This window comes from Passer montanus, unplaced genomic scaffold (assembly GCF_014805655.1).
Source record: "Passer montanus isolate IOZ18808 unplaced genomic scaffold, ASM1480565v1 scaffold27, whole genome shotgun sequence".
NCBI lineage: Eukaryota > Metazoa > Chordata > Aves > Passeriformes > Passeridae > Passer > Passer montanus.
The window spans coordinates 1149826-1173071 of record NW_024367372.1 but is presented as its reverse complement, the minus strand read 5'-3'; the positions used below and the strand labels follow the sequence as shown (position 1 = coordinate 1173071).

Genomic DNA, 23246 nt, shown 5'->3' with positions numbered 1-23246 from the left:
ACTGGTTCAGGGAAGGTGAAAACTGAATTTTGCCATGTGTGGAGTATGTTCTACAGGATTCTGCCAAATATGGGATCAGAATGTACTTACAAGGGAAGATTTACTCAAGTCTGACTTTGCTTCTGCAGCTTTATTGTCTAGTGAGCAGAGATGTGCTGTTTGACTCACTAAAACTATGGAAACAACTGAACTGCAGCATCTCATCTGTTTATAGCCAAGTCTGTCATTTGGGATGGTTTTTATCCAAAAATGACAAGGTGTGCTGTAGATCTGTTAGTATTAGACAAGGAAAGCAAAACAAAATTAATTTTTTTGTGTGGGGGAAATATTACCAGTGAAAATCAGGAGTTGTTCAGTTTTAGTCTTGAGGTAGTTTGTTTGCATTGATATGCAGGAGTATTTAAGTTTATGATGGCTTCCATTTTGACAGCATTGTAAAAAAAAAAAATTAGCTACATGCAGCACCTTCAATGTAAGCCAATAAATACCTTAATTCTAAGGATGACTTCCATGAGTTGAAGTCAAACTTTCCGAGGTGCAGGTCAAGATTTGGAGCTGTTGTACCAAGTAACAGAACTGTCATTTACTTCTTAACGCTGTCTAGGCTGGATTTTTTAAAAAAACAAAGCCAAAATAAACATAAACCAAAAAAGCTTGTGTAACAAGCCTTCTGACAAATAGTTCAAAGCTTGTTGCTAATCTCTGAAGCAGACAAGTCCTTGTAGTAGTACAAGTAGTACAAGACTTGTAGAAAGTAGGAGCTTGCCACAGTGGACTGTGGGAGAGAGCATGTGTGGTCTTGCTCTCCAGACAGCCCTGAATCCAGGAGGAGGAGAGGCTTTCATTACACATCCCAGCCATGGGAAAAGCTTAATTGGAGTTTGCAGCTCATTGTATACCAAACTCTTCAAGTGTTTGATGTAAATCTGTAGGAAACTGGCTTTGGTAATTATGGTGCCCATAGCCCATGCCAGCACCACTCCCTTATTTGCAAGGAATAGTGCTATCAACTGAGATAATTATCCCAGGAGGTTTCATGATGCAGCTTGTCCCAGTGCTGCTGTCACTGAGAAGCATTTGGGAAAGTACAGGACTGTTCCTTCCATGTGTGTTGGTCTGATGAACATCTGGAGAACTTCCAAAGAGCCCCACAGATCCATGTGTGAACAGGGTGCTCTCAGAAATGATTGTTCTGTCACTGTGAAATTGCGTTTTTCCTAGTTTGTTTATTAGTTGGAAACAACATTTGTTCCAGGGGTTTTGGTGGGTGAAGGAGAGTTCCAGCTGCAGGTTCTTTTGGTAGTACTGGCCTTCTTGTGAAGCAAAAATTGTGTGCTCATATGCTGATCCCCAAGCTGATCCTGGAGCTATGGGAGGAGTGCAAAGGAGAAGGGAAATGGCTCCTGCTTGTGGAATGGCTTTGTGAGAGGAGGTGTTTGGTGATGAGGAATTCGTGTCCCCAGTCCTTGTCCCCTCTCCACACCTGATTCCATCCTGTTGCTGCTCAGAGGGAGGCACTTGGTGCTCACCCAGGCTCTGCTCAGTGGAAGAGAGGAGAGCGATGCAGAGGAGAGGGCAGGGCAGGTTTTGTTGTAGTTCTTCATGCCTGTGCTTAGAAAAGCTGACTCAGCAAGGTGTGGGCAGCTATTCCTCCTCCAGGGTGCTGAATCCAGCTGTGTCCTGTGGGCCAGCTCCTGTTGGGAAGGAAGGCAGGGACTGGCAAGGCTGTGGAGCTGCTCAGGAGCAGGGCATGGAGGGTGGGAGGGAGCTGCTGTGGCTGGCAGGATCCCAGGGCACCACTGCCAGGCCACTGGGCATGGAGCTTGTTCAGGGCTGGGAAGCAAAGGTGTGGCTGCAGAGCCATGGGCAGGGTTAGTTTGTAGGGAATAACTTGAGAGGCTTGGTCTAGGAAAAATGAAGATATCTGCTGGTTGTGGAAAGAGGCGACTTCTCACACCCTCCTTTTTTTCCTTCTTTTAAAACGTGTATGTGTCCCTAGGAATTGTCCTGGCTCTTTCTACCACCTTTGGATCAAAATCAAACTTGAAGGTCTATAATTGAAGCAGAACAAATCATAAAACTATCACTTAATTCCTCCTGCCTTTTGTAGAGTGGAAGTGTTGAAATGGGCATAAGGAAAACCTTCCTGAGAAATTATCAGTGCTAATCAGGGTGAATGAGTTCAGTGTTCACTTTGCTTGTATTTCCTTCCTATTTGAAGACTCCAAGAGGTCTTTTAACCTTGAGCTTCTTTATTTATGTATTTCAGAAGTAATTAAACCCCACAGAGACCTGCAATGAAATACAGTAGACTTCCCCAGTTAAAATTGTGTTCTGAAAATGAGGGAAAACCCCACTTGCATGGTTTTAACTTCCAGTGGAACTGCTTTAATTCAGTACTGTTTAGCAGTTACACAAGTATAAGAAAAATCCATAATTAGAGGATATAAAGCTAGCAATGGTAATCTATAGCAGTTATATATTATTTCTAAGGGAATTGTTACTTTTTTAGGTTTCCAGATAAAAATACTTGTAGAAAGAATGTTGTCTTAACAAGTTAAAACTTGCTGGGATATTCCTGATGATAATGTCTTTGAAAGAAGGCATGTGCATATAGCCAGGGAGATTCAAGTGCAGAATCAAATAACTCCTATTTGAAGCTGGTATTTAAGCTGCCTGTGGAATATTTTGATGTATCTTTCTAGAGATTGGCCTCGTGATGAGGATCCACAGGTTGCGCTTCTCTGGAGTAGAGTTTATAACAAACTTCCAAGGTGCAAGGAGGCCTGGCATGAAACAGTAGTGATTTACTCCTGTTGGTTTTGTGTGTGTTAGGGAATCTCCTTTAATATTCCAGAAAGACCCAGTAGTCTTCCCTATGAAAATGGGAGAGGACAGATTAAGCTGGAAGTCTCTCAACTCTCTGTGGCTTTAGCATCATGTATTAAATGTGCACTTTTTTTAATATCTGGGTTTTAAGTTCTAGAGCAGTGAGATTTAAGATAATTTTTATCTTAAATCCATTCTGGCTTGTGCTCAGTCATTCAGCAGTCCTGCCTTTGGGATTCCTGGAAGGGTAGGAGGCTCTCCACGTGCCTTCTCCTGTTACACAGATAGTTACATACACAGGATGTAATGATAAAAAAATATTCTGGGTTAGTGCATTGCTGCCTCTTTCCTTTTTATATTCTTTTCCTGCCTGCAGTGTTACCCTGTAATCATAAAGACTGTAGGAGAGGGAAACATGAGATCAGTGTAGAGCATACCTCACCTGTAAGGTAGAAGAGATTTATCAGTGGAATAACATCTGTAGTTTCTTGGGCAAAAGTCTGAGATCTCTGAGGATCAGACATGGAAGATTCAGTAAAGCCCTGAAAGCTCTTCCAGCTGAGAGTTGGCAGGAATAGTGGTGGAAAGCCTCTACCTGACCCAAATCTTGGGGGTGAGGTGATGGTGAATTCCTTGCTTGTGCACTGCAGAGAAATTTCCAATTGATCCTTTCCCTGGGGAAGGAGCTCTGTCCCCTTGAGGCTTCAGACTTCTCTGAATAATTAATCCATTGGGTCTGTGTCCTCAGGGAGAGATGAAAGAACTGTCAAGGGCTCCTGTGTTACACCTGATAAAGAAAGTCATTAGTGAGGCTTTAGATAGTCACATAAATGAAAAACACTTGCATTCTCTTTCCTTAATAATGAATAGATGAAGCCTTTAGGATTAAAGTTTTGTAAAAAATGGGGGGGAGACACAACTAGAAAAACATTGTGTGAGTAAAATTCCTTTCTCATAATTTTGCTTGCCCCTAAATTGCTTTGGTTTTCCATGCTGCCTCTCTTCTTCCTCCAATCCTGCATGAGGTGTGGGCAGACAGGTGGTAGAGTAAAAACATTTTAGAACTCTGCACGTTCTGAAATGAAAGTGAAGATGTAGAATTTGTTCTTCTGCATTCCTTTGATTTTAAGAGGCGAAGAAGTGTCTCTGTGGCTGAAAAACAAAGTATTTCATTTGTAGTTAATTACCTTTTAAATGAGAATAAAATTTCAACCATTGGTAGGTAAAGAATGTTTGAATGCTCAACTCAGGAAGCAAAACTTAGCCTGATTGTTACTTTTTTTTGTTTTGCCCCATGCATTTGATGATACCAGAATATTGTGGCCAGATCACCTCTCTCTCCTTTGCTGCTTGCCAAATGGGTGGTGTTTTATGCTAAGCTTTATTTCTTTATTTCCAGGTACAATGGATCCCTCCCTAATGGTGACAGGGGGCGCAGGAAAAGCAGATTTGCCCTTTATAAACGATCTAGAGCAAGTGGAGTTAAACCCAGCACTGTCCATGTCATCTCTACTCCTCAAACATCTAAGGTATGTGACACTGGGAAATCCTGGGTTTTGATGATCCTGAGTGGAGAGCAGCTGCTGATTTACCTTGCTTGTAGGATACTTTTGTTTAATGAAGAGGCTGCAGTGCATTTGCTTTCTGAGGTATATAGCTTTAATCCAGTTACCTGTTTAAAATAGTCTGTAAGCTCAGGTGTGAGATAATCTGACCTTCCTGCCCCTGTTCAGAAGGCTGGCTGTCAGTGCTGACTGTTTTATCTGAGCCATAAAGTACATGGGATAAAAACACAAAAAGTATTTCAGTTTCTTTCTCACTGGAGTGATACTTCTTTCCTCTTTGGGAACATAACTGACATGCTATAAAAAATGTTCTGATCCCTTTGGGCCTTTCATTTTTCTTGCTAATAATGGTACTGTACAAGTTTTTACCTGAAGTTTAGTGTGGGTGAAAGAGGAAAAGCAGCAAAGTTAATATATTAACATAGTAACATATTAATGTGTAGAAGTGTCCAGGTCAGAATTCTGGTGGTGGAATATATTTCAGGCTACAAAAGCTATTCCTATCTCTCTTCTCAAAGCCTTTTTCTTGAAGCAAGAAGTGAGTAGAGTTCATGCTGAACTGGAGGGGGAGTTCTGTGGTGGCATTCACACAAGAGGATGGTTTGTATGAATTGTACCTCACTGAAATATCTCTTGGGTCAGAGAGAGAGGGAACCTACACCATGCTCAGAAATGTGTTGTCTGACTTGGACCAAGAGAAGAATGTTGTTTAATACATAGTATGGGATTGTTTTATTTTCTGATACATGGTATATGCCTGAATTTATCAAAATACACAATATCAGAGCTTGTTGTCTTTGAACACAGTGTAGGGCTTGCCTGCTGCAGATAAATGTGGAGTCTTTTGGATTAAAAGTTACAGGAAATATTTTACAGTGTTCTTGTTATCAAAATGAAAGCTTTTGTGAGTTAAATCTTCCTGATGAAATCAACCTTCAGAATAGAGCTGTAGTATGTGTTAGTAATTCTGGTTTGTTGCTTAAAATGTAACAAGTGAGGAAAAAAAAATGTGTTTTACATAGTGGATGAAAATAAATTTATCAAAATACACAATATCAGAGCTTGTTGTCTTTGAACACAGTGTAGGGCTTGCCTGCTGCAGATAAATGTGGAGTCTTTTGGATTAAAAGTTACAGGAAATATTTTACAGTGTTCTTGTTATCAAAATGAAAGCTTTTGTGAGTTAAATCTTCCTGATGAAATCAACCTTCAGAATAGAGCTGTAGTATGTGTTAGTAATTCTGGTTTGTTGCTTAAAATGTAACAAGTGGGGAAAAATAATGTGTTTTACATAGTGGATGAAAATGTACACATGTTCTCACTGGATGATCTTAAGCATTTGGACTGCAGGTAGTATTTCAGCACTTGAGTTGCAAAATATTTAAACACCTGGCAGACACCACAAGGAATCTGGTTAATGTTCATCTGTGGTGTTATTGTAGTGCAGATAAAATATGTGTGCTGTACAAATTAGTGCCCTTATAAAGACAGCAGAGGATCTGGGACATTAAAGCCTTTCCTCTGAGCATTTGGATTCGGGTAGATGTGTCAAGTTGAATGTATTTTGCACTTTCTCTGAACCCTTAGAAAAGAGCTTTTGTGTATTTGTGCTGCTGTCTGGGGCAGGGCTGGTGGATGTGTGCCAGAACAGTGGTGCAGTGGCTCTCAGTGAGTGCTCTTCCCATGCACAGAAAGGACACTTAGATTTTAAAGATGCTGTCATCAGCTTTTCTCTCATCTTAGGCACCAGAGCCTGAATTGTTTTACTGAGAATTGTTTCTGCATGTCACTTGTGTAAATGCTTGAAGAAACATAGCCTAATAAAGAGTGAGCTGCTTAGTTCTTGGAAAATAATGGGCAACTTGACCTCAGAAGTTGAGTTGTGCTCTCAGTCTTTCAGAATTGTATTAAAGGAAGATAAACCAGCAGAAACTTGTGCTGCATAGGATGTTAACAAGTTTCCTGCCTTTGCATCATTCATTTTAACTTTGCAGGTAGCAATTTTCTGGTTTTTTTCTGCTTGTCTGTCACTGTAAACTGAATCTGAGTAAAAAGACAAGTGTAGGGCACTGATGATTTCTGAGTGGTTGATTTAGCAGAGGAGGGAGAAGCCCTGACTGCCTCCATTGGTTTTGTTTGTGACCAACAGAGACTTGAATAAGGTGCGTGGCTGGTTTTGTGCTGATTGCATTAATGCAGCAGCTCAAGAACTGTAGCTGTCACCAATTTTAAGTTCGTGTGTCAGCCTGAACACTGCAATAGATGGGAAGAGGATGCTTGTCATGTTCCATTGTCCCTGCTGTGCAGGTGTCAAGGACAGCTGGAGTAGCAATGGCTTCAGTAGTAAATTTAGCTGAGCTAATTGCTTGTGAATCACTGCCTTTTGTTTTTTTCCACTGAGCACTTGTTTTTTGCCACTCTGCCTTCTGAGGTGCTGAAGAAAATTCAGAAATATTTGGCCTTCTGAGGGTATGCGTATATTTAGGGGAAAAGCAGTGCATAGGGTATTAAGTCTCAAGTTTTTTCAGAGTTGTTGTTATTGTTAAAATGCGAAGGAATCTCTTCAACATCATGCACTGGACTTTAAAACCTATTTTATTAACTCTGTGCTTAGGCACCATTCAGTAAATTTTGGGGTGTCCCCAATTTGGTTTTTTTCCAGCATTGTCAAAATTGTTTTTACTGTAAGAAAGAGCTTAAAATTATTCTGCTGTTCTAAGCTTGTCTGTGTGGATATGTCTGGGGTAGGGGTTTGGGGAATGGGGGACTTTGAGTCTTCATTAACTGAGTATGGATCTTACGATTTTAATAATCCCCTTTGTTGTTTCTTTCAAAATCATCTCCATCACAGGAAAGGCCGTTCCTTGCCTCTTGACCTGGGTATCATGATGAAGAGGAAGGTTTATCAGTCATAACAACAGAATTTGTGAAAACCTTCCTCTGACTACCAAACTCACAGGTGTAAATTTGCTGTTGGCTCCTCATAACATAGTTAGGGTTGGTGATTTTTATTTTCAAGCTATTGGAGCTGTTCAACCAAGTCAGAAGTCAACTATAATGTTTATTTCATTTAGTTGAGTTGTGTTAACTGTTGTTTTCATGTACAATATTTAGTGCTGTGAAACTCCAGTCAATGTCTGTTGGTGTCTGAAATGATTACAGGGTTTACTTGGGTAGAAATATTCCAGTAAGTGCTAAACTGCAGGTGAGAGTGGGATAAAAGGTTGTCTTTAGAATAATCACCTGGAAATGATGGGCTGCTGAACTGGACTTCACTGGGTTTTGGGAGGAATAGGGGAGGCTTTCATAAGGGTTTTTTATATTTTGAGGAATTGACATTTTTTTTTGGTTGGAGATATTTGAGTCTGACAGGGAAAGAGGTGTCTGACTGAAAATGAAACTGGCTTAATACCACTGTGTAATAATATTTGAGGACAGTATGTTTTTCTTGCAGATCTTAAGCAGGTCAGTAATATGCTGTGGAAATAAAACTGTATAATCCCAATTGCTGCAAAGTGTGGATGTTCCTGTTCCAGTCCACATCCAGTCTCTCGATTCAGTGCATCACTAACTTAACGCTTTGCCCTGTACAAGCACAGGTGAATCTTCACTCCTCATTGCTCCTCTTCATGACCATCCCTGGCTTCTTGCTGGATGTTTTTAGTTGGGATTCTTTTTGTGGAACAGCGGGAGAGAACTGCCCCAGTCCCCTATGAGGGAGTGCTGGCAGCTGGCACTAACACAGAGCTCACTGCTGTTACTGGAAACTCTGATCTTGGAATCCCCCATGACTTTGGCTCTGTGAGCATTTGGATTTCTCTGTCGACTTCTGATGTTTCAGAATTATTTCCATGGACGTGAAGTTTAAAGAGATGAAGAAGGGGCTTCATGTGCATATGAACTACTTAAAGTATGGCATTAGGAAGCAGGAATTGTTGCCAGTAGCCCTCCAGGATTCCCCAGGATTACTCTGGAAATGTGACTGAATTTCCTTGTTACAGCGTGGATGGTAATTGAGACTCCAAAGTATTGAGTCAGTGAGCAAGAGAATATAACTGCTGAGCATTGGAAGGACTCCTTTTTAACAAGGAAATGTTGGGCTTTCTTGAGTGATTTCATGTGTAATACTGACTCCAGAGAAGATTCCAAATGCCTTTTGAATTGCTGAAGACTTGAAAAACCCCACCTTTAATACCTTTTTATGGCGGTGTGTCTTGGTATTTGTTATGTCTGTCTTTCTTAGGATCAAAGATTTCCTTTGGTAACCTGTGGTAGATAAAGGCAACCTGTTTTCTCCCCTATGAAATTACTATTTCAAGCTGACTGAGGAAGATCTCTCTTGACTTCCAAGTCCAATTACCTGCCGGGTTGGCTTCTGCTTTGTGCTATCACAACAGCAGCTTGGATAGTCACTGGCTGGGTTCCTGCAGCTCTCATCAAGTTTCCTGCTGCTGCTGGAGAAGAACAAAACACAGCCATACGAATAATTATTAGGTCGGGGAGAGAGCTGCAATTTGTGCTTTGAGTGACGAGAGAAAATGCAAGTATAGGATCCTTGTGATTACTTATCTACTGTAGATATTGCATCTGCTTTGACGTACTTGGAATTGGGAGTAAAGAGGCCACAAATCCTCTTGGCACTGACAGCTTTTTGGTGTTCATGCTGAATGAGAGCTATAGAGCTCAGCTGCTGTCAGGAGGATGCTCTGTCTGTCAGTGGCTTCTCTCTTTCCTGTTGGGCTTATTTATGGTCTAATCAGTTCATGGAGCACTAATTTGTTCTGAAGTAACTTAATCGCATAGGTGTCTCAAGAGCCCTGGCTTGTGCAGAAGCAGCTTTTTCTTGGCTCATCAGACTGAGTCTGCTTGAATAATGGTTTCCTTGGTGTAATGTCCTTTTCTTCTATTAAATGAGCATCACCTTAACATGCGAACTCCCTACCCCTGTGCCCTTGCAAATAACAGGGAATGGTTAGGTAGGAGAAGATAGTTACACCAATTTCACTGTTAGGGCTGAATAAATAACAACCCTTACTTGGTTTGAAACCCTCCCTCCTGAGCTTTTGGGTCCATGTCAAAGGTTTTGGAAAATCATTTTATAGTGTTTTCTAACAAAATCCAGATGTTTAGTGAAGGAAGGGGAATTAAAAATTGCTGAGGTCTACAACAATTATTTTCTTATGACTTAATGTTGCTTTTTGTTTTCATGCTCTCCCTTCAGAGGATAAAAAAAAGATCAAAAAATGCTTTCCTTGTAAACTCTCTTTAAACTACATCTGCTCTAAATCAATATTTTAGAGCAGATTTTACTTGAATGTGTTGCCCTTTGAAAGCAGAAGAAGATACAGTGATACACACAGGGCTGGTGTCAAGAAACTGAAGAACATTTCATTTCCCCATACGCTTCCTTGGCTTCCTGCAGGGAGCCAGGCTGTGGAAGCACTGCTGTGCAGGATCTGTCACTTTGCAGCTTCCTTGGCCATGTCAGAAATAACCTGGAGGGTTTGGCATTGTGAGAATGCAGAACCAGGAAAAGGAGAGGCTGCATCTCAGCTGAGGTTTAAATGCTGTAGTGTAAGGTCAGACGCTGCAAATCCTGCTGCCCATCACAGAATGTCCTGGATTTCTTTGTGCCACGGGAAAAGTGAGGAGTAGGATTTGTCCTGGGGATGGCAGAGCCACTTGTTTCACTGGAAGATGAAAACTTCACAGCTTGAGCTTAATGTAGCATGACTTGTTTAAAACTGTCTTGTTCCAGTTTGACTGGTTCCTGCATGCTTCCCCACTGTTCCCCAGAATTTAGAGTGGAAATTTTGGACCACCTGCTGTAGTGGTGAAGCTCTGTCCTGTTTCATATTGATTCTGTTTGGACTGTCAATTGCCTGGAATGGACCTGGTCTTGGAATTGTGTGTCTCCTGAGAGCTGAGCTTCCTAAAGGTCAGGAAAACTCTGCAGTCTGGTGTGGATCAAATGAAGCTGGATGGCCTGAGCATACATAGTATTTCTGCCTGTGTGCTGGTACTGCCTGTGGAACTTGTTGGGGATAACTCACTCTGCAAGCTGGCAGTACTGAGGGAGATTCTCTTTGGAGCATTAAAGTGGTGGGGATCTGCTGTGATGTTCCAGGGGTTGGGTGGGCTGTGCTGGAGCACAGCTGGGAGCAGCCTGGTGACTGCAGGGCCTGGTATACAAACTGTTAGAGCCTGGCACTGTCAGCATCTGTAATACAGGAATTCCTCTTCTCTGTAAAGGTTGTTTCATGCTCAAAAGTAAGTGCCATGACAAGGGGAACATGGCAGCTGATGGATATGCTTTTCCTGTTATCTGAAACAAAATTGTCTTAAATGGATGGAGTATTGTGTTTTGGAAAAGTCAGGTACTGTGTACTCAGAGTATGGAATTGCTCTCCTGGAACAGGGAGTTGGAACTGCATCAAAGAGGAGATGAGACTTCTCTGCTCCAGGGCTTTGTTGAGAGGGGCAATTATTTTGAAAACACAGAAAGCAATTGAAGCATCACGGGCCAACAGTAACTTTCCAAAGAAACAAACAGCTGCTACTCCTGTTTTACAAATTAGAAAATACTTGTTTTCCAGAGTGCTTAGAGATTTTGTTGATGGAAAGAAGAAAATCTAAATATTTCTCTTTTTGGGAGTCTCTTATGACTCCATCTGTAAAATGAGTAATGTTATCTGTTTGCCAAGAGAAGAACTAAGAGGGGTGACTCTCTTGTGGCATTCAAAGATTTCTCTTTCCACTCTGTAGGTCTCTTGTTTGAGACATGTTTATGCTTTCTTTTGGATGTAGATTTACTTTGTTTTGAGATCCTGCTGGTTTGTTCCTATTCAACACCAAAGACCTCACAAATATTTTAGGAGAAAGCAAGGGAGTACTTTATCCTGATAATCTCTTTAGAAGGGATGTATCCCCAGCAAAGTGCTTATGGTGATGCTTCATTGGCTGGATGCTCCAAGCCCTTCAGCTCTGCATGCAGAAATTCCCTGGCAGTCATAAAGCAATCCAGAACTCTTCAGCACTGTGGCTTTGCTTCTACAAGATCATTATCTTTTTTTTTTCTTTTTTTTTATCATCCCTGAGGTGTCCTTCCATGAAAACAAACGAGTCCAGCCACTGGACCTACATCAGAGCTTGTACTTAGGTGACCTCTGTGTCAGACTGAGTGTGTTCTGTACAGACTTGCCTTGAAATTCTGCATGTCTCTTGTCCACAGTGATTCTGCCAGTTCTTCAAGAAGTTCTGGACTCTGCAGATGCCTGCTGTGAGATAATGCTTGTGGTAATCTATACTTTGGGCTTCTAATTTCAGTACCAGCAGATGCCTATCACTTTGACTTGAGGAAGCTCATTAAAGGCCCAGCACTCTCAGCTTGCTCTGTTCAGTCTTCCCCCGGCTCTGAGGGATCTCCCTTCCACTGAGTTCACCACAGCCAGGGAATGATGGATGCTTTCTTCTCTGCTTTTTGGTACCAGGGAGGGGGGGTATCACTCTCTGGCCACCTGAAAAACTCTGGACTTGGTGCACCAAGCTCAGGATTGCACCATTTCCTGAGACTCACTCTGGGGACTGTGGCCTGACAACATAGCCAGTGTCTGAACAGGGATCTGTCTCAAACTGGGGTCATACTGAATTGTTGCACTCTCAGCCTGGGATGTTGACAACTACCACTTCTGTGGTCCCAGAGATTTTCCTGGTAACCTCTCATGTTTTGTAAGTTTAAGATACTGAGAGACACTTTTCTTTCTCTTTTGCCCTAACCCTAAGGATAGGAAAAGGGGAAGCAAGTACAGGTTTGATTTCAATGTATTTAGTTTTCTTTCATGAAGCTCATGTGGCCAAAGAAGCTGTTTCCAGGGCCTGTAGCTGCACAATTTTTTTTTTCCTCCCAGACTTCACAACTGATCAAAGGCTTAGGTGACACAACACACCCAATTTGCAGCTTGGATAACTCTTGTGTCTAAAACAATTCTGTCAAGCATTGGTCAGGGGGGTTCTTGAGCAGGGGAATCTGAAAAGAATATGGAACTTCCCTGGTGAGCTAAACCACATTTTATACTTGCACTACAGCAATGCAAATTTCTGGGTTTTATTGCTAACCTCAAATCCCAGAGAAGTTTAACAGAGGAGATGCTTTGTTTTGAAGTATCAGATGACCTCTGAAAATCAGGGCTGTGTGGGACCAGAGCATACACATTTACACCCTGGTGACCAGGGAATTTCTGAACCTGTAGCAGCTTGTTCTCCAGCTCTTTGGGAAATTCAGTGGAAGCTGTCCTTTGGGTAACAAGTTAGAGCCTCTGAGGATAAGAGCTTCTGTTCCCTTCCCCAGACAATGCTCTTCCTAACAGTGCTGTTGCTGTTTCTTTCAGCTTCATTTCAGCTGCATGAGTCCAGAATTCCAGAAGAGGCAATTAAAGAGATCAGATGTTACAGAGAAGGTGAGGGAGAGGTGCTTTTTGTGCTTGAGGTTTTTAAAGAGTTTGTGAGTATTACTAAAGCAGAATTTCTTCTGTACTTTATAAATGCAGATAAGATTCTTTGAATGATCAAGAAACCCTTCAGTGGTTATGGGCTGATTTCTGTAGTTTGCACCTATGTGGCCCTGAACTTTAAATATACAGCCCCACCTAGTTTTGAAATTTCTACAAAAATGAGGAAATGTTGAATAGGACAGTGAGAGAAAATGCACAAAAGCTGGAAGGGGGCCTGAAAAAAATTTTGGGGAGTCTTTGTGGATTACTTTTGACTTGTAGCCTTCCTATAATGGCATTTACCATTATAAACGTTGGACAAGAGGCTACAGTGTAAAACATGCAGAAGTTTTTCCTCCTCCCTGTTATATTTACATTAGCATTTGGTTTTCCACACCTCTGTCTCTTCTTCAGCCCACCAAAGAATCTTCCAGTGCTGAAGGTCAGGAATGAGGCAGTGCCTTGGTGGTCCAGCTGGGAGGCAGGGAGGACAAAGCTGACCTTGCTTCTGCACAGGCAGCTGCTCCCAGATTGTTCCCAAAGAAAAGCTGGCCTTGGAAAGCTGGATTGTGAAACTTGTAAAAGCACATAAAGCGTTCTCCCTAACTCATGCCTCCTCCTCCTCCAAGCTTTCTCAAGTCTTTGTTTGGTGTTTTGTCACAAAAATTGACTCTGTTGCTACTTGAGTATAATAAATAAACTGCAGAAGTCAAAACAAAATGTTTGCAATTTTGTTCGAGAGACAACCCATGCTGAATGTCTTAAAATATCCCTATGTTATGATCTTGCCTGTTAACTGGAAACACTCTAACTCTCATTTCCTTGGTTAAAAATACCGAGAGACAACATTAAATAACCAAGGTATCTTTGCACTGTAGTAGCAAATACTGCTGGGGTTGAAAGTATCACTGTGCCATTATGTGATGCATATAAAAACAAGGCTCTTTCTGAGGAACCTTTTTTTCATCTCCAGATGAAGATGTACTTGCTAAATTTAGAGGTAAGGCTCTGATTTTTCTCTGACTGCTGAGAAATTCTGTGTAGCAATTCTCTGATTAAAATTGAACCATAATGCTAAATAAAAATCTGTGTGTGCATTCCAAATACAGCATGACAAGGGGGAACACCATCGTACAGTGTGGCTCTATGAATGCACTGAGGTTTTTCCAGGCTGAAGTAGTAACTGGTTTTTACTTGGTGGCAGTGAGTTACCTCATTCAGCCTTAAAAACATCAAACCACTTTGAAACAGAAGTGTGGAGGCACCTTCCTCAATCAAAGGCTGTGATGGCTTCAAACACATCTGTGAAAAGGCGAAGATTTTGAAATGTAGCAACTGATGCTTCTGCTTCAGGTTGGATTGGGGCTGTGCAAAGGCTGAGAGGTGACAGTTGCCTCCACAGGTGGATGTTGGAGTTTCCCTGGAGCTGTAATCCATTCTGTTCAGTGTTTACCAGGCAGTGTTTGGTGGTGTGGAGCAAGAATGTGCTGGTGGTGTGGAGCAAGAATGTGAATTGGATGATTTCTGATACCCAAAGAGTCTTGCTCTCAGCTCAAGGGTAACAGTCCTGCCTAGATTTATTCTGAATAAGGAACTTTGCACTAGGTAAAACCCCACAACAACAATGCTCAGGGTCCAGCAGTGGAGACCATCCTTCCCTGTGGCAGCCTAGAGGAGAAAGCTTGTGGAAAAAGCAGTGTCAGGGTCATGGAGGCTGAAGCTGGAGCCTGTGTTGGAACATTTTCTCTGTGGGAAGATGCTGAAGGCTTGGCTGGGCAGGTTTGGGCTCTGCAGGCTCAGAGGGGCTCAGCTGAGCAGCTCATGGATTTGTCAAGGCTGCAGTGACTCAGCTGTGTCCAGAAGGCCATACCAATTTTGGTAGCTTAGTTGCTGATACAAGCCTGGCTGAAGGTCACTCCAGAAGGAACTGTAGCCAGTTTGTGTACATGGGATGTTTGACAGCTTGGGAGCCTCATTGTCCTTCAGTCATTTTTCTGCCAAAACCTTGAGTGTCTGCAGAGTCATTTTCTGAACTCCTGCCAAGATTTGGGTACTCTTTGTTTTGAAGTCAAGGAAATTGTCTTCAAGGAAATGTCATATCCAGAATCATTTGTTAATTGTACATAAATGGTGCATAGGCTGTCTTTTAGCAGTACTTTCCCAGCTTTCACTTGCCAGTTTGTGAAATGTGTTGTTAGCACCAGTAGAAGTTCATAAATCACAGATAGAATCTGTATCTAATCAGCCTGTCCAGTGTTCCAGGATTATCTCAGTCTTGTGTTTCTCAGGCTTGATGAACAGGAAGGAGAGAGCACTTAGGACACTTGTTACTGGTACATGATGTCTCTTCTTTATCACTTATATAACTTTTTTTCCTGTTGTGTATCAATGTGTATTTGAAGAACAGTGACGATAAAAAGTAGATTTTCTTTGAAACAAAAATCCTCCTCATTCAAATATTATGTATTCACAGTCTCCAGACTGGTAAAAGCTTGCACATTTATTTGCCATGATGGTTTGCTGTTTATGTGCTTTCTTTATTTTGTTTTTCTTTTTTTGTTTATGTTTGGATCTAGATACCATGTTCCTCTTATTATTGAAATAGATATGCAGTATTGAAGAAGACTTACAAACTATTGGGAGGGAGAATGTAATTTACAATTATAATTCTTTCCCATGAAGCATTCACTACTTTTAAATCTATTTATTTAGTGTCTGCTAATTGTAGGCAGTATGATGATGATTGAATGCTTTTTCATGCAGGCTTCTGGAGACTTGAAGTGGAATAAGATTCACCTTTGGAATTCACTGTGATAACTTTGTCAACAGCAAGAAATTGCATGCAAAGTGGAAAGGCCAAGAATGTGCTGAATGTTTTGGCATCATCAGTACTGTATTAATCTAATTTCTGATTGTGCCTTGCTGTACTAGTTCTCTATTAATAGTTTCTTATACCAAAAGTATGTTTTGCTCTACATTGGGGAAAACACCTTGCCTTGAAAATAGGAGTTGTGGTTCTATTCAAGTGAGTTTGGCAGAAACTAAGATTAATACCTGTCTGAGGCAGGTTGTGTCTCCTTGTCAAGTGGCAGATGGGTTGGTTGTCTGTGTAAACAGTGAGACTTGCTCTCTGATGTGGTGTTCTTGCTGCAAAATTGTTGGGCTGGGACTTAATTCCAACTTTACCAGGATTTTAAAGCATGAAAAATTGGGGCTGAAGGTGTTGTATTGAGCTCTTTGATAACTGACAGATGGAATCTGGTTGTGGAAGGATGTATAATATGAACTTTTTATGAGAGGATGACATTTAATGTGGAAAAAAACTGAGACAGAAGCCTGTGTTTCATCTTCTTCCCCTTATGCATCACTTTCTGTGCATCTTATAAATGCAGACACAATATAGAGTGTAAAGAAGAAATTAATTTCATTAATTGTTGTGTAAGCCTGGGTTAAAATCCTGCTTTTATTTTCCTTCCCATCAAACCTCCCCTCTCCTGTCTCCTGCCACTGACCTGTCCTGTGCTGCTCCTCTGCTCCTTTGTCCCTGGGAAGTGAGTCTAGACATTGGTTTTTGCTTTTTCTGGTTGGCCTATCAGTGGGATGCCTTTGAGCTTTTTAGGAAAACATTGCTGAACATTTTCTTTTTGGAAAGAAAAATGTTAAAACTGTACTCATGGGGCTTTAAAAGAGAATTTTCCTTCTCATTTTGCATTTAATTTATAAAACATGTATACACTGTGCTTAGCACTCACTACTGGTGTAGAGCCTTGCTCCTACTGGAATACACATAAAGTAAAAATAGGCTGGTGTGCTCAGGAATTGTGAGATTTGATATGTCCCAGTTTTTATTTGTAACAACACTTGCACTGTGCTAGTCTGTCACTACATGTTGGTAATATTTTGATTTTTATTTCCTTTCTCTCGAGCTGGCAAAAGGAGAACCTTTGTTTTTGCCATAGAGAGTTTCTTTGCTGGTCTCTGAACACAAATTGCAGCAGTGCACCAGCACAATGGTGGGGATGTATTGACAGGATATTCTATATACTATTATGATAAATAATAGTATATGGATTATACTAACAGTATATGGAATATACTAACATTGGATCCAGAAGAGATTTTTAGTAATCTAAAAAAAATGTAGAACTACAAATTCATCTCTTCATCATTTGTTTTGAATGCCCGTGTTCATGAAAGTTGTTCAGAGCCCTGATGGTTCTGGCTTAAATCCTAAAATCTTCACTGAGTCCTAGGATTGAATTTTCATGAATAAACAGATCTTAACTTTGGAAAGCAGGAAATGAGAGGATTTTGTAGCATTGCTGTTTGTTCACGTTTCTGTGAAGGGGAATCCTGGCCCAAGAGACATGATTCTGTAATTAGAATATTAGTTACACTAGATCACCTCTTTCAGCTTTACTGAAAATCAGTGCTTTTCATGCTTTGCTAAGTGAGATGCACAGAGACAAGCACTAAAAATTACATGTTACACTTCAAATTCTTCCTCTGTCTTGATATTTTCCTTGGTACTGAGGCCTTTTACTGCTGAAGGGAAAAATGTAGGATACATGCTGTTCTTTCATAGCTCTCATTTCCTCACAACTATTATTATTTTCCTTGGAAGCCAGTCTGAGCAGAAAGTGTCAGTCATGGATCTGTGTGTCTGGTGGCACAACACTGATGTGTCATCTCCTGGTGTCACAAAGAAAATGAATCTTTCCAGGTCAGGACAGAATTTCAGCTCATTTCTCCTGGAGTGTTTGCACTGGAGAAGCCTCATAGTAACAACTCGGCTTTTTTTCCCTCCAGAAGGAACGTGTGCCTTTTGTTCTTAAAACTCATTGTTCTTTTCTGAATGCTTTCCCCATAAGTGCCGTGTGGGTTGTTGTGTTTGTTTTTCGCTAAAACGAAAAATCTTGAATTAATTTGTGAAATGGTGTTTGAACTTCCTAACAGAAGTTAGTCAGGTTGATGTGCAGTGAGACAAAGCTGCAATTATCTCTATTTTTGTACTCCCAAGGGGCTTCATTACAGCAGCTCCTCTCTCCCTGCTGCCGTGTCCCGGCAAGGTGAGGTTCAGGATTCAACAGACACAACAAATTATTATTTTCTCTGTGTGTGTAGTATTTCATCCCTGCTGATGGAACATTTAACTGGGGGTTTGTTTTTTGTTTTTTTTTTCCTTGCTGTTGTTGTAGTAACAGGAAAATCTGTGCGAGTTCAGACAGACCTTGTATTATTGAATACTTGTTTGGTAGTTGTCTTGGTTTGAAAAGCCAGGTGTCTGCTAAGGAAGGCAGGAGCCTCCCATGAAATGGAAAATGTAAACCCCTCCCTCCAAATTGTTGTGATTTTGAAATTAAGGGGCTCTTAGGCAAAGATATGGGAGCAAGAATAGCAGTTCTTTATTAGGGAAGAAAATAAAATGAAAAAGGCAGTCATACAAAACAACCCTGATGGACAGAGGATGACTGCTCCACAGATAGGAACAGAACACACAACCCATTTCCAGCCTAAGACAGTAGTGGTGTGGCAAAAGTATCGACAGTTCTGCTGCATCAGCTCCTCCACTGCTGTCAGCCAAAGACAGGGACACTTCAGCCCCAAAATGGCTTTAAAATGCTCTGTTTCTAATATTGCTTAATGCAATTTGACAGGCACGTAATGCTGTAACTCTTAAAGCCTCTAACAACAATTTCATGATGGACTAGTGTGAGTTTAAGTGGGCTTTCCTGAAGTTTTAGGTTTGCTGATCCAACCCTGAGGGCAAGTACTTAATGCTTGAGACCCTCCAGACTGTTAGTTACACTTCATAGTTAACATTTCCTTCTTCAGGTAGTGCTTTGTCTTTTCATAACACTTAAACCTCCTTTAATTTGACAGTTTTAGCTATCAAACCTGAGGCTTGAGTGGCAGCACAAAACTGTAATAAGGATGCATTTGGTTACAGACACACAAACTGTCTTATATTTATACTTCCCACTGCAGAAAATTCTCTGTTGCATGCCTGTTATTTCAAGATCCTTTAGATTTTTTTTTAACAAATCTTTTTTTTTTTTCTCTTCTCATGTATTTTAGTAGGACATAGTTCTTTTTTCGTAGTGATATCTTTGCCAGCATTTAAGTATTGAGTGCAAGTCAGGGGAACTGAATGGTTTATTCATGCATTTATAACTCCTTGTTAAGGGAATGTCTATAATATTTTGAAAAGAATGTACTTAAGTAGCTACCTGCAATTCACAGAGCTCGCTGCCTGGAAAGCGAGCTTTAGCTATTGTTCAATATTTATTTTTAGAAATTGTGGTAATGTGGAGAGGTCTATTCAAAATATTTTACTTGAAAGAGGGTATGTCAATATATAGATTTGGCAGGATGCAAATCCTGGCTTTCTCAGATGCTCTCAGCAAGGAGAAGGGGAAAAAATGTACCAAAACTAGTGAGAATTAAATGCTCTGGTGTTGTGCATTATTTTGTTGCATTTCAATGGAAGATGGATTATATGAGGCATGACCCCAACCTTCTGCAGGTGGTATTTGTCACTGGGGTTGAAGACAAGGTGAAGTACCCAGGTGAACAGTCTGTGGTAAGCAGTAAATGGGAGAAACCCATGTAGCAGGCTGTAGCCCCAAAAACTCTTTGCTTGCCTACATAATAATGTGAGGAATCTGACATTTCTGTGACTTGCTGAGTGTAAATGAGATGTTGGTGTAATAAAGGACACTCTGAGAAGGTGTGTGAGGATGCAGTAAAGGGGAGTGAGGAATTCTAAACTATTTATCCTCATTTTCATGAGGGAGGGATCAGTTCCTCATCCATTTGAGTTACATTGGATCCCTTTTCTGTAATGAGGCATTCTCTGAGTTTACTGGGAGCAGGAGAGAGCCTGGCTGTGCCTTCCCCAAAGCTTGCACAGCACCTCCCTGCTGCCTTTTCATCCCTCTGCACACATTTTCCCCCTGTGTTTGGGGAAACCAGCAGAACAGCAGGTGTCTGTTCACTGCAGGGTTATAAGGTGAGTCCTGGTTTATTGAGGATTTCCTAGAAATACCATTTTCTAAATGAGTGTGTTCCCAAGGATCCTAAGTGGCTAAAGAGAGAGGGAGAGAGCACCTGCTGGCTTGGTAATTGATTGCTGGAGTGAGAACAGTGGGGAATTCCTGAAGAGCTTTTATGGTCCTCTAGAGCTGGAAAGGGATAACAAGAGCCCGGGTCTCTGTGCAGGATGGGAATATGGCACCACTGAACACTGCTATGAAAAGTCAAAAAGAGAGAAATGGAAAGGAGCTGTAGGTGATATTATCTTCACTGTTATCAGCTGGCTATTAATTAATTTAAATACCAGTAAATTATTTGTGAAATTGCAATTCCTGAGCTGGTTACTAATTGGATTCCATAGTAATAAGCAATTTTCCAGCATTTAATGCATCTCATGAAAGAAAACCTTTGAAAAACAACAGAGAAAACACCAAATAACAAACCCCATAAATTTCATTTGATAAAACTGGTAGCAGCTTAAATGTTAGAAGGGTAAATAAAATGAAATAGCTGCGTGGAGTTATTTGCCCATTTAAAAATAGGCTTTTTTAAAAAACATGTTGGTTAGAATTAACTATAACCAAAACACTAGCAAAGTGAAATATTTGGAGGATTTCAGTATGGCCTATAGCTATTGCAGCAGGGACTGTGCCTTGGAAATGAGAGTTGTCTCCTATTGGTAAAAATGTAATTCTGTAAAAATGGATTTCTGGACTGGGATGAGCAGGGAATTGTGGAATTGAAGAGTCTGTGTTGATGAGGCTGCCTTATCCAGTACAGACCTGCTGTCAGGTGTTCAGAAGGATTCTGAAATACTGGAGAGGATTCAAACAGGAGTAGCAAAACTGATTTGAAGGAGGGAGTGGAGACACTCTGCCTGGTGTAGCAGCAAATGAAAACTGGCAGCTGAAATGAGCTATTGCACAAGTTACTCACCACAACTGCCCGAGAAACCTGGCACAAAGTGCCTCAATTTGATTCTGAACTCCAGCAACTGCCTAGGAGTTTCCACATGCTGCTGTATGAAAACTGATTTACTTGAAGAAATCTGGTTTGCTTTCAATTTAGTGTATTTTACACTTCATTGATGAAATCAAATAAGCTGGAAGCAGATTGATATATTTTAGTCAAATGTGATACACTTAAACCAGTGTGGGGGACAGCAGGAGGACTTTGGAAAATAGCTGGTATGGGGAAAATTTAACCTGATTAGGTAATTCTGTTTAAAAATCTAAATTAGAATTTCTTTGTGCTCTTTTGGAGAAGATACTAAGTGTGCAAAATCATTTGGTTATTCTGAAGCAGGTATTCAGTGTTGTCTTTAGGATCTGGGTGGAGTGAGTTGTATCCCAGTAACTGCAGGGTTTTGAAAATGATGGAAAATGTTCCTGTGTGTTGTAGCAGGCACTGTGTGCACTGTGTGGAATGGGAGGATAATGGCTGTTGTAAAAATAAATTAGGGCTGTTTGTGAGTAAGTGCTGAAATGGAACCTTTTTTTTTTAGGTGTATAAAATGATGATGCTTGTAGTGAGAGGAAAGTCTCCGTGTACATAATGTGGGGAAAAAACAAACCTGGGAAGCATTAGTGTGGGAAGATTAAAGGAAGATCCCATCTTTAGAGCCCATATGTGATTTGTAGCTCCAGCTCTGTCTGCAGAGACATCAGGGAAGGGGGTGAGAGCCCTGAGCCTTGATGGATGCAGGGAAACCCTCACAGCTCTTGGGGCTTTTGTTCCTGGTGCTTCATTAGGCAAAGCAGATGTGAGATTTAAGGGATTATTTACTACTCCTACAGACGCTCAACAACAAAATCCAATACCAAAAGACCTCAAACTCGAGCTTCTATTTCATCTGGGGAATTGTAAATTTGGAATGATACTGTATAAAGTGTAAAATGGAGTTTATAATCCACCACAAATTTTGGTTTATGGCTTCCGTGCCATCATTTAAAATCCCTGTTATCCACACTCCCTGACCTGACTTAGCAGTCAGACGGCAGATCTCCTGAGTGGAAATAATTTTACATCAGTTGCCACGTACAGAAACGAAAAGGTCAAAATGAGAGACTGTAATAAAAGGTGTTCTGAATTACCTATTACATGTAATAGCTGTATTAATAATAATAGCAGAGGTTGAGAGAGCAGGATGGGTTAATGTAGCTGAGTAGAGCACCTTTTAGGTGTGAAATATTTTCTACATATTACCTTGCTTGTTAAAGAATACATGCCATTATCCCAGAGATTTAATAAAACATTGGAAGGTCAGTGCAAAAATGAATGTTTTGATAGGACAAGATAAACTGGGACAGAGGTAGTTGGAAGTCACGCTGCAAGTGGGGAGTGCATTCCGTTATTGAGACACTCCAATCTTTCCTTCAATGTTTATGGAACCCAAGAGAGCTTCTGCTGCTGTTTTCTGAAAGGAATTCTTTAAGTAAAGCCAACTATTGGTGTACAATTTGTAGGTTAAAAGAATTTTTGTGTTGGCACTGCACTCTGTGGTCTGCATTTCTGCAGCATTGCTCTGCTATTAAGTTCTTGTTTTTAAGGATCAGTGAATCTGTACCAGCTTGCTGGGTGGTTGTTAGAAAAATGGGTAATGTTTTTCATTATAATTATATTAAATGTGAATTTGAATGTACTCTTCATTTATATTGACTTTGAAGAGATTATCTTTTTGGATTTCCATTTATTATATTTGCTCTAAAAATACGTAAGCTCTTAATTATTTTTTTTATCTGGCATTTGATCTGGATTGCCATTTTCATCTATTGTCTTTAATTAGGCTTCCTGCTGAGTTTTGTAGCTTTACAGTTCATACCTTGTGAAAGAATCAATTGATTTCAGTGCAGATTCCCACGCTTACTATTCTTAAATTGCTTTCTTAGCTCAGCAGAGTGGTGGCAGAGTTCTTGCAATTTGATCTTCACAGCCACTACTGTTTATTAAAAAAAAAAAAAAAACCCAAACAGATTACTCATGATTTTTCTACAGGCTGCATGAGATTTGATAATTTATTTGTAGGCAGTGTTTGCTCCAAGGAGTCACCAGAGCTGCTTCTTAATTCACTCACCCACAGTGTCTTGGGGCTTCCTCTGGATGCCATCCAAGTATTCCAGAAGTGCACAGGAATGTGACTAAAATTGCACCCAAAGCATGTGATTTCAGTGTTTTTAATTTTATATATCTGTATATATATTATATGTGCTCCAAATCATGTAACAACTGTAGGTGTTTGGTCAAGAGAATGTGAAGGGCAGGTGGGTCTGGAGATGGAGCTTGGTGCAGAAGAAAGGGACAGTAGAAATTATTTAAATGATTCTGGGAT

The 23246-nt window shown here is 40.7% G+C and overlaps 1 protein-coding gene across 2 annotated transcripts in view; it reads left to right on the top strand.

The window, feature by feature from the left end:
- Nucleotides 1-23246, top strand: part of PELI2 (pellino E3 ubiquitin protein ligase family member 2) — a 68021-nt gene that overhangs the window by 21409 nt on the left and 23366 nt on the right. The window contains exons 2-3 of one of the 2 annotated variants that reach the window (XM_039712839.1): nt 4229-4358; nt 12782-12850. In XM_039712839.1, the coding sequence (XP_039568773.1) occupies nt 4229-4358; nt 12782-12850 (199 nt within the window). The remainder of the gene's footprint in view (nt 1-4228; nt 4359-12781; nt 12851-23246) is intronic. The other variant, XM_039712840.1, reaches the window with a different exon arrangement.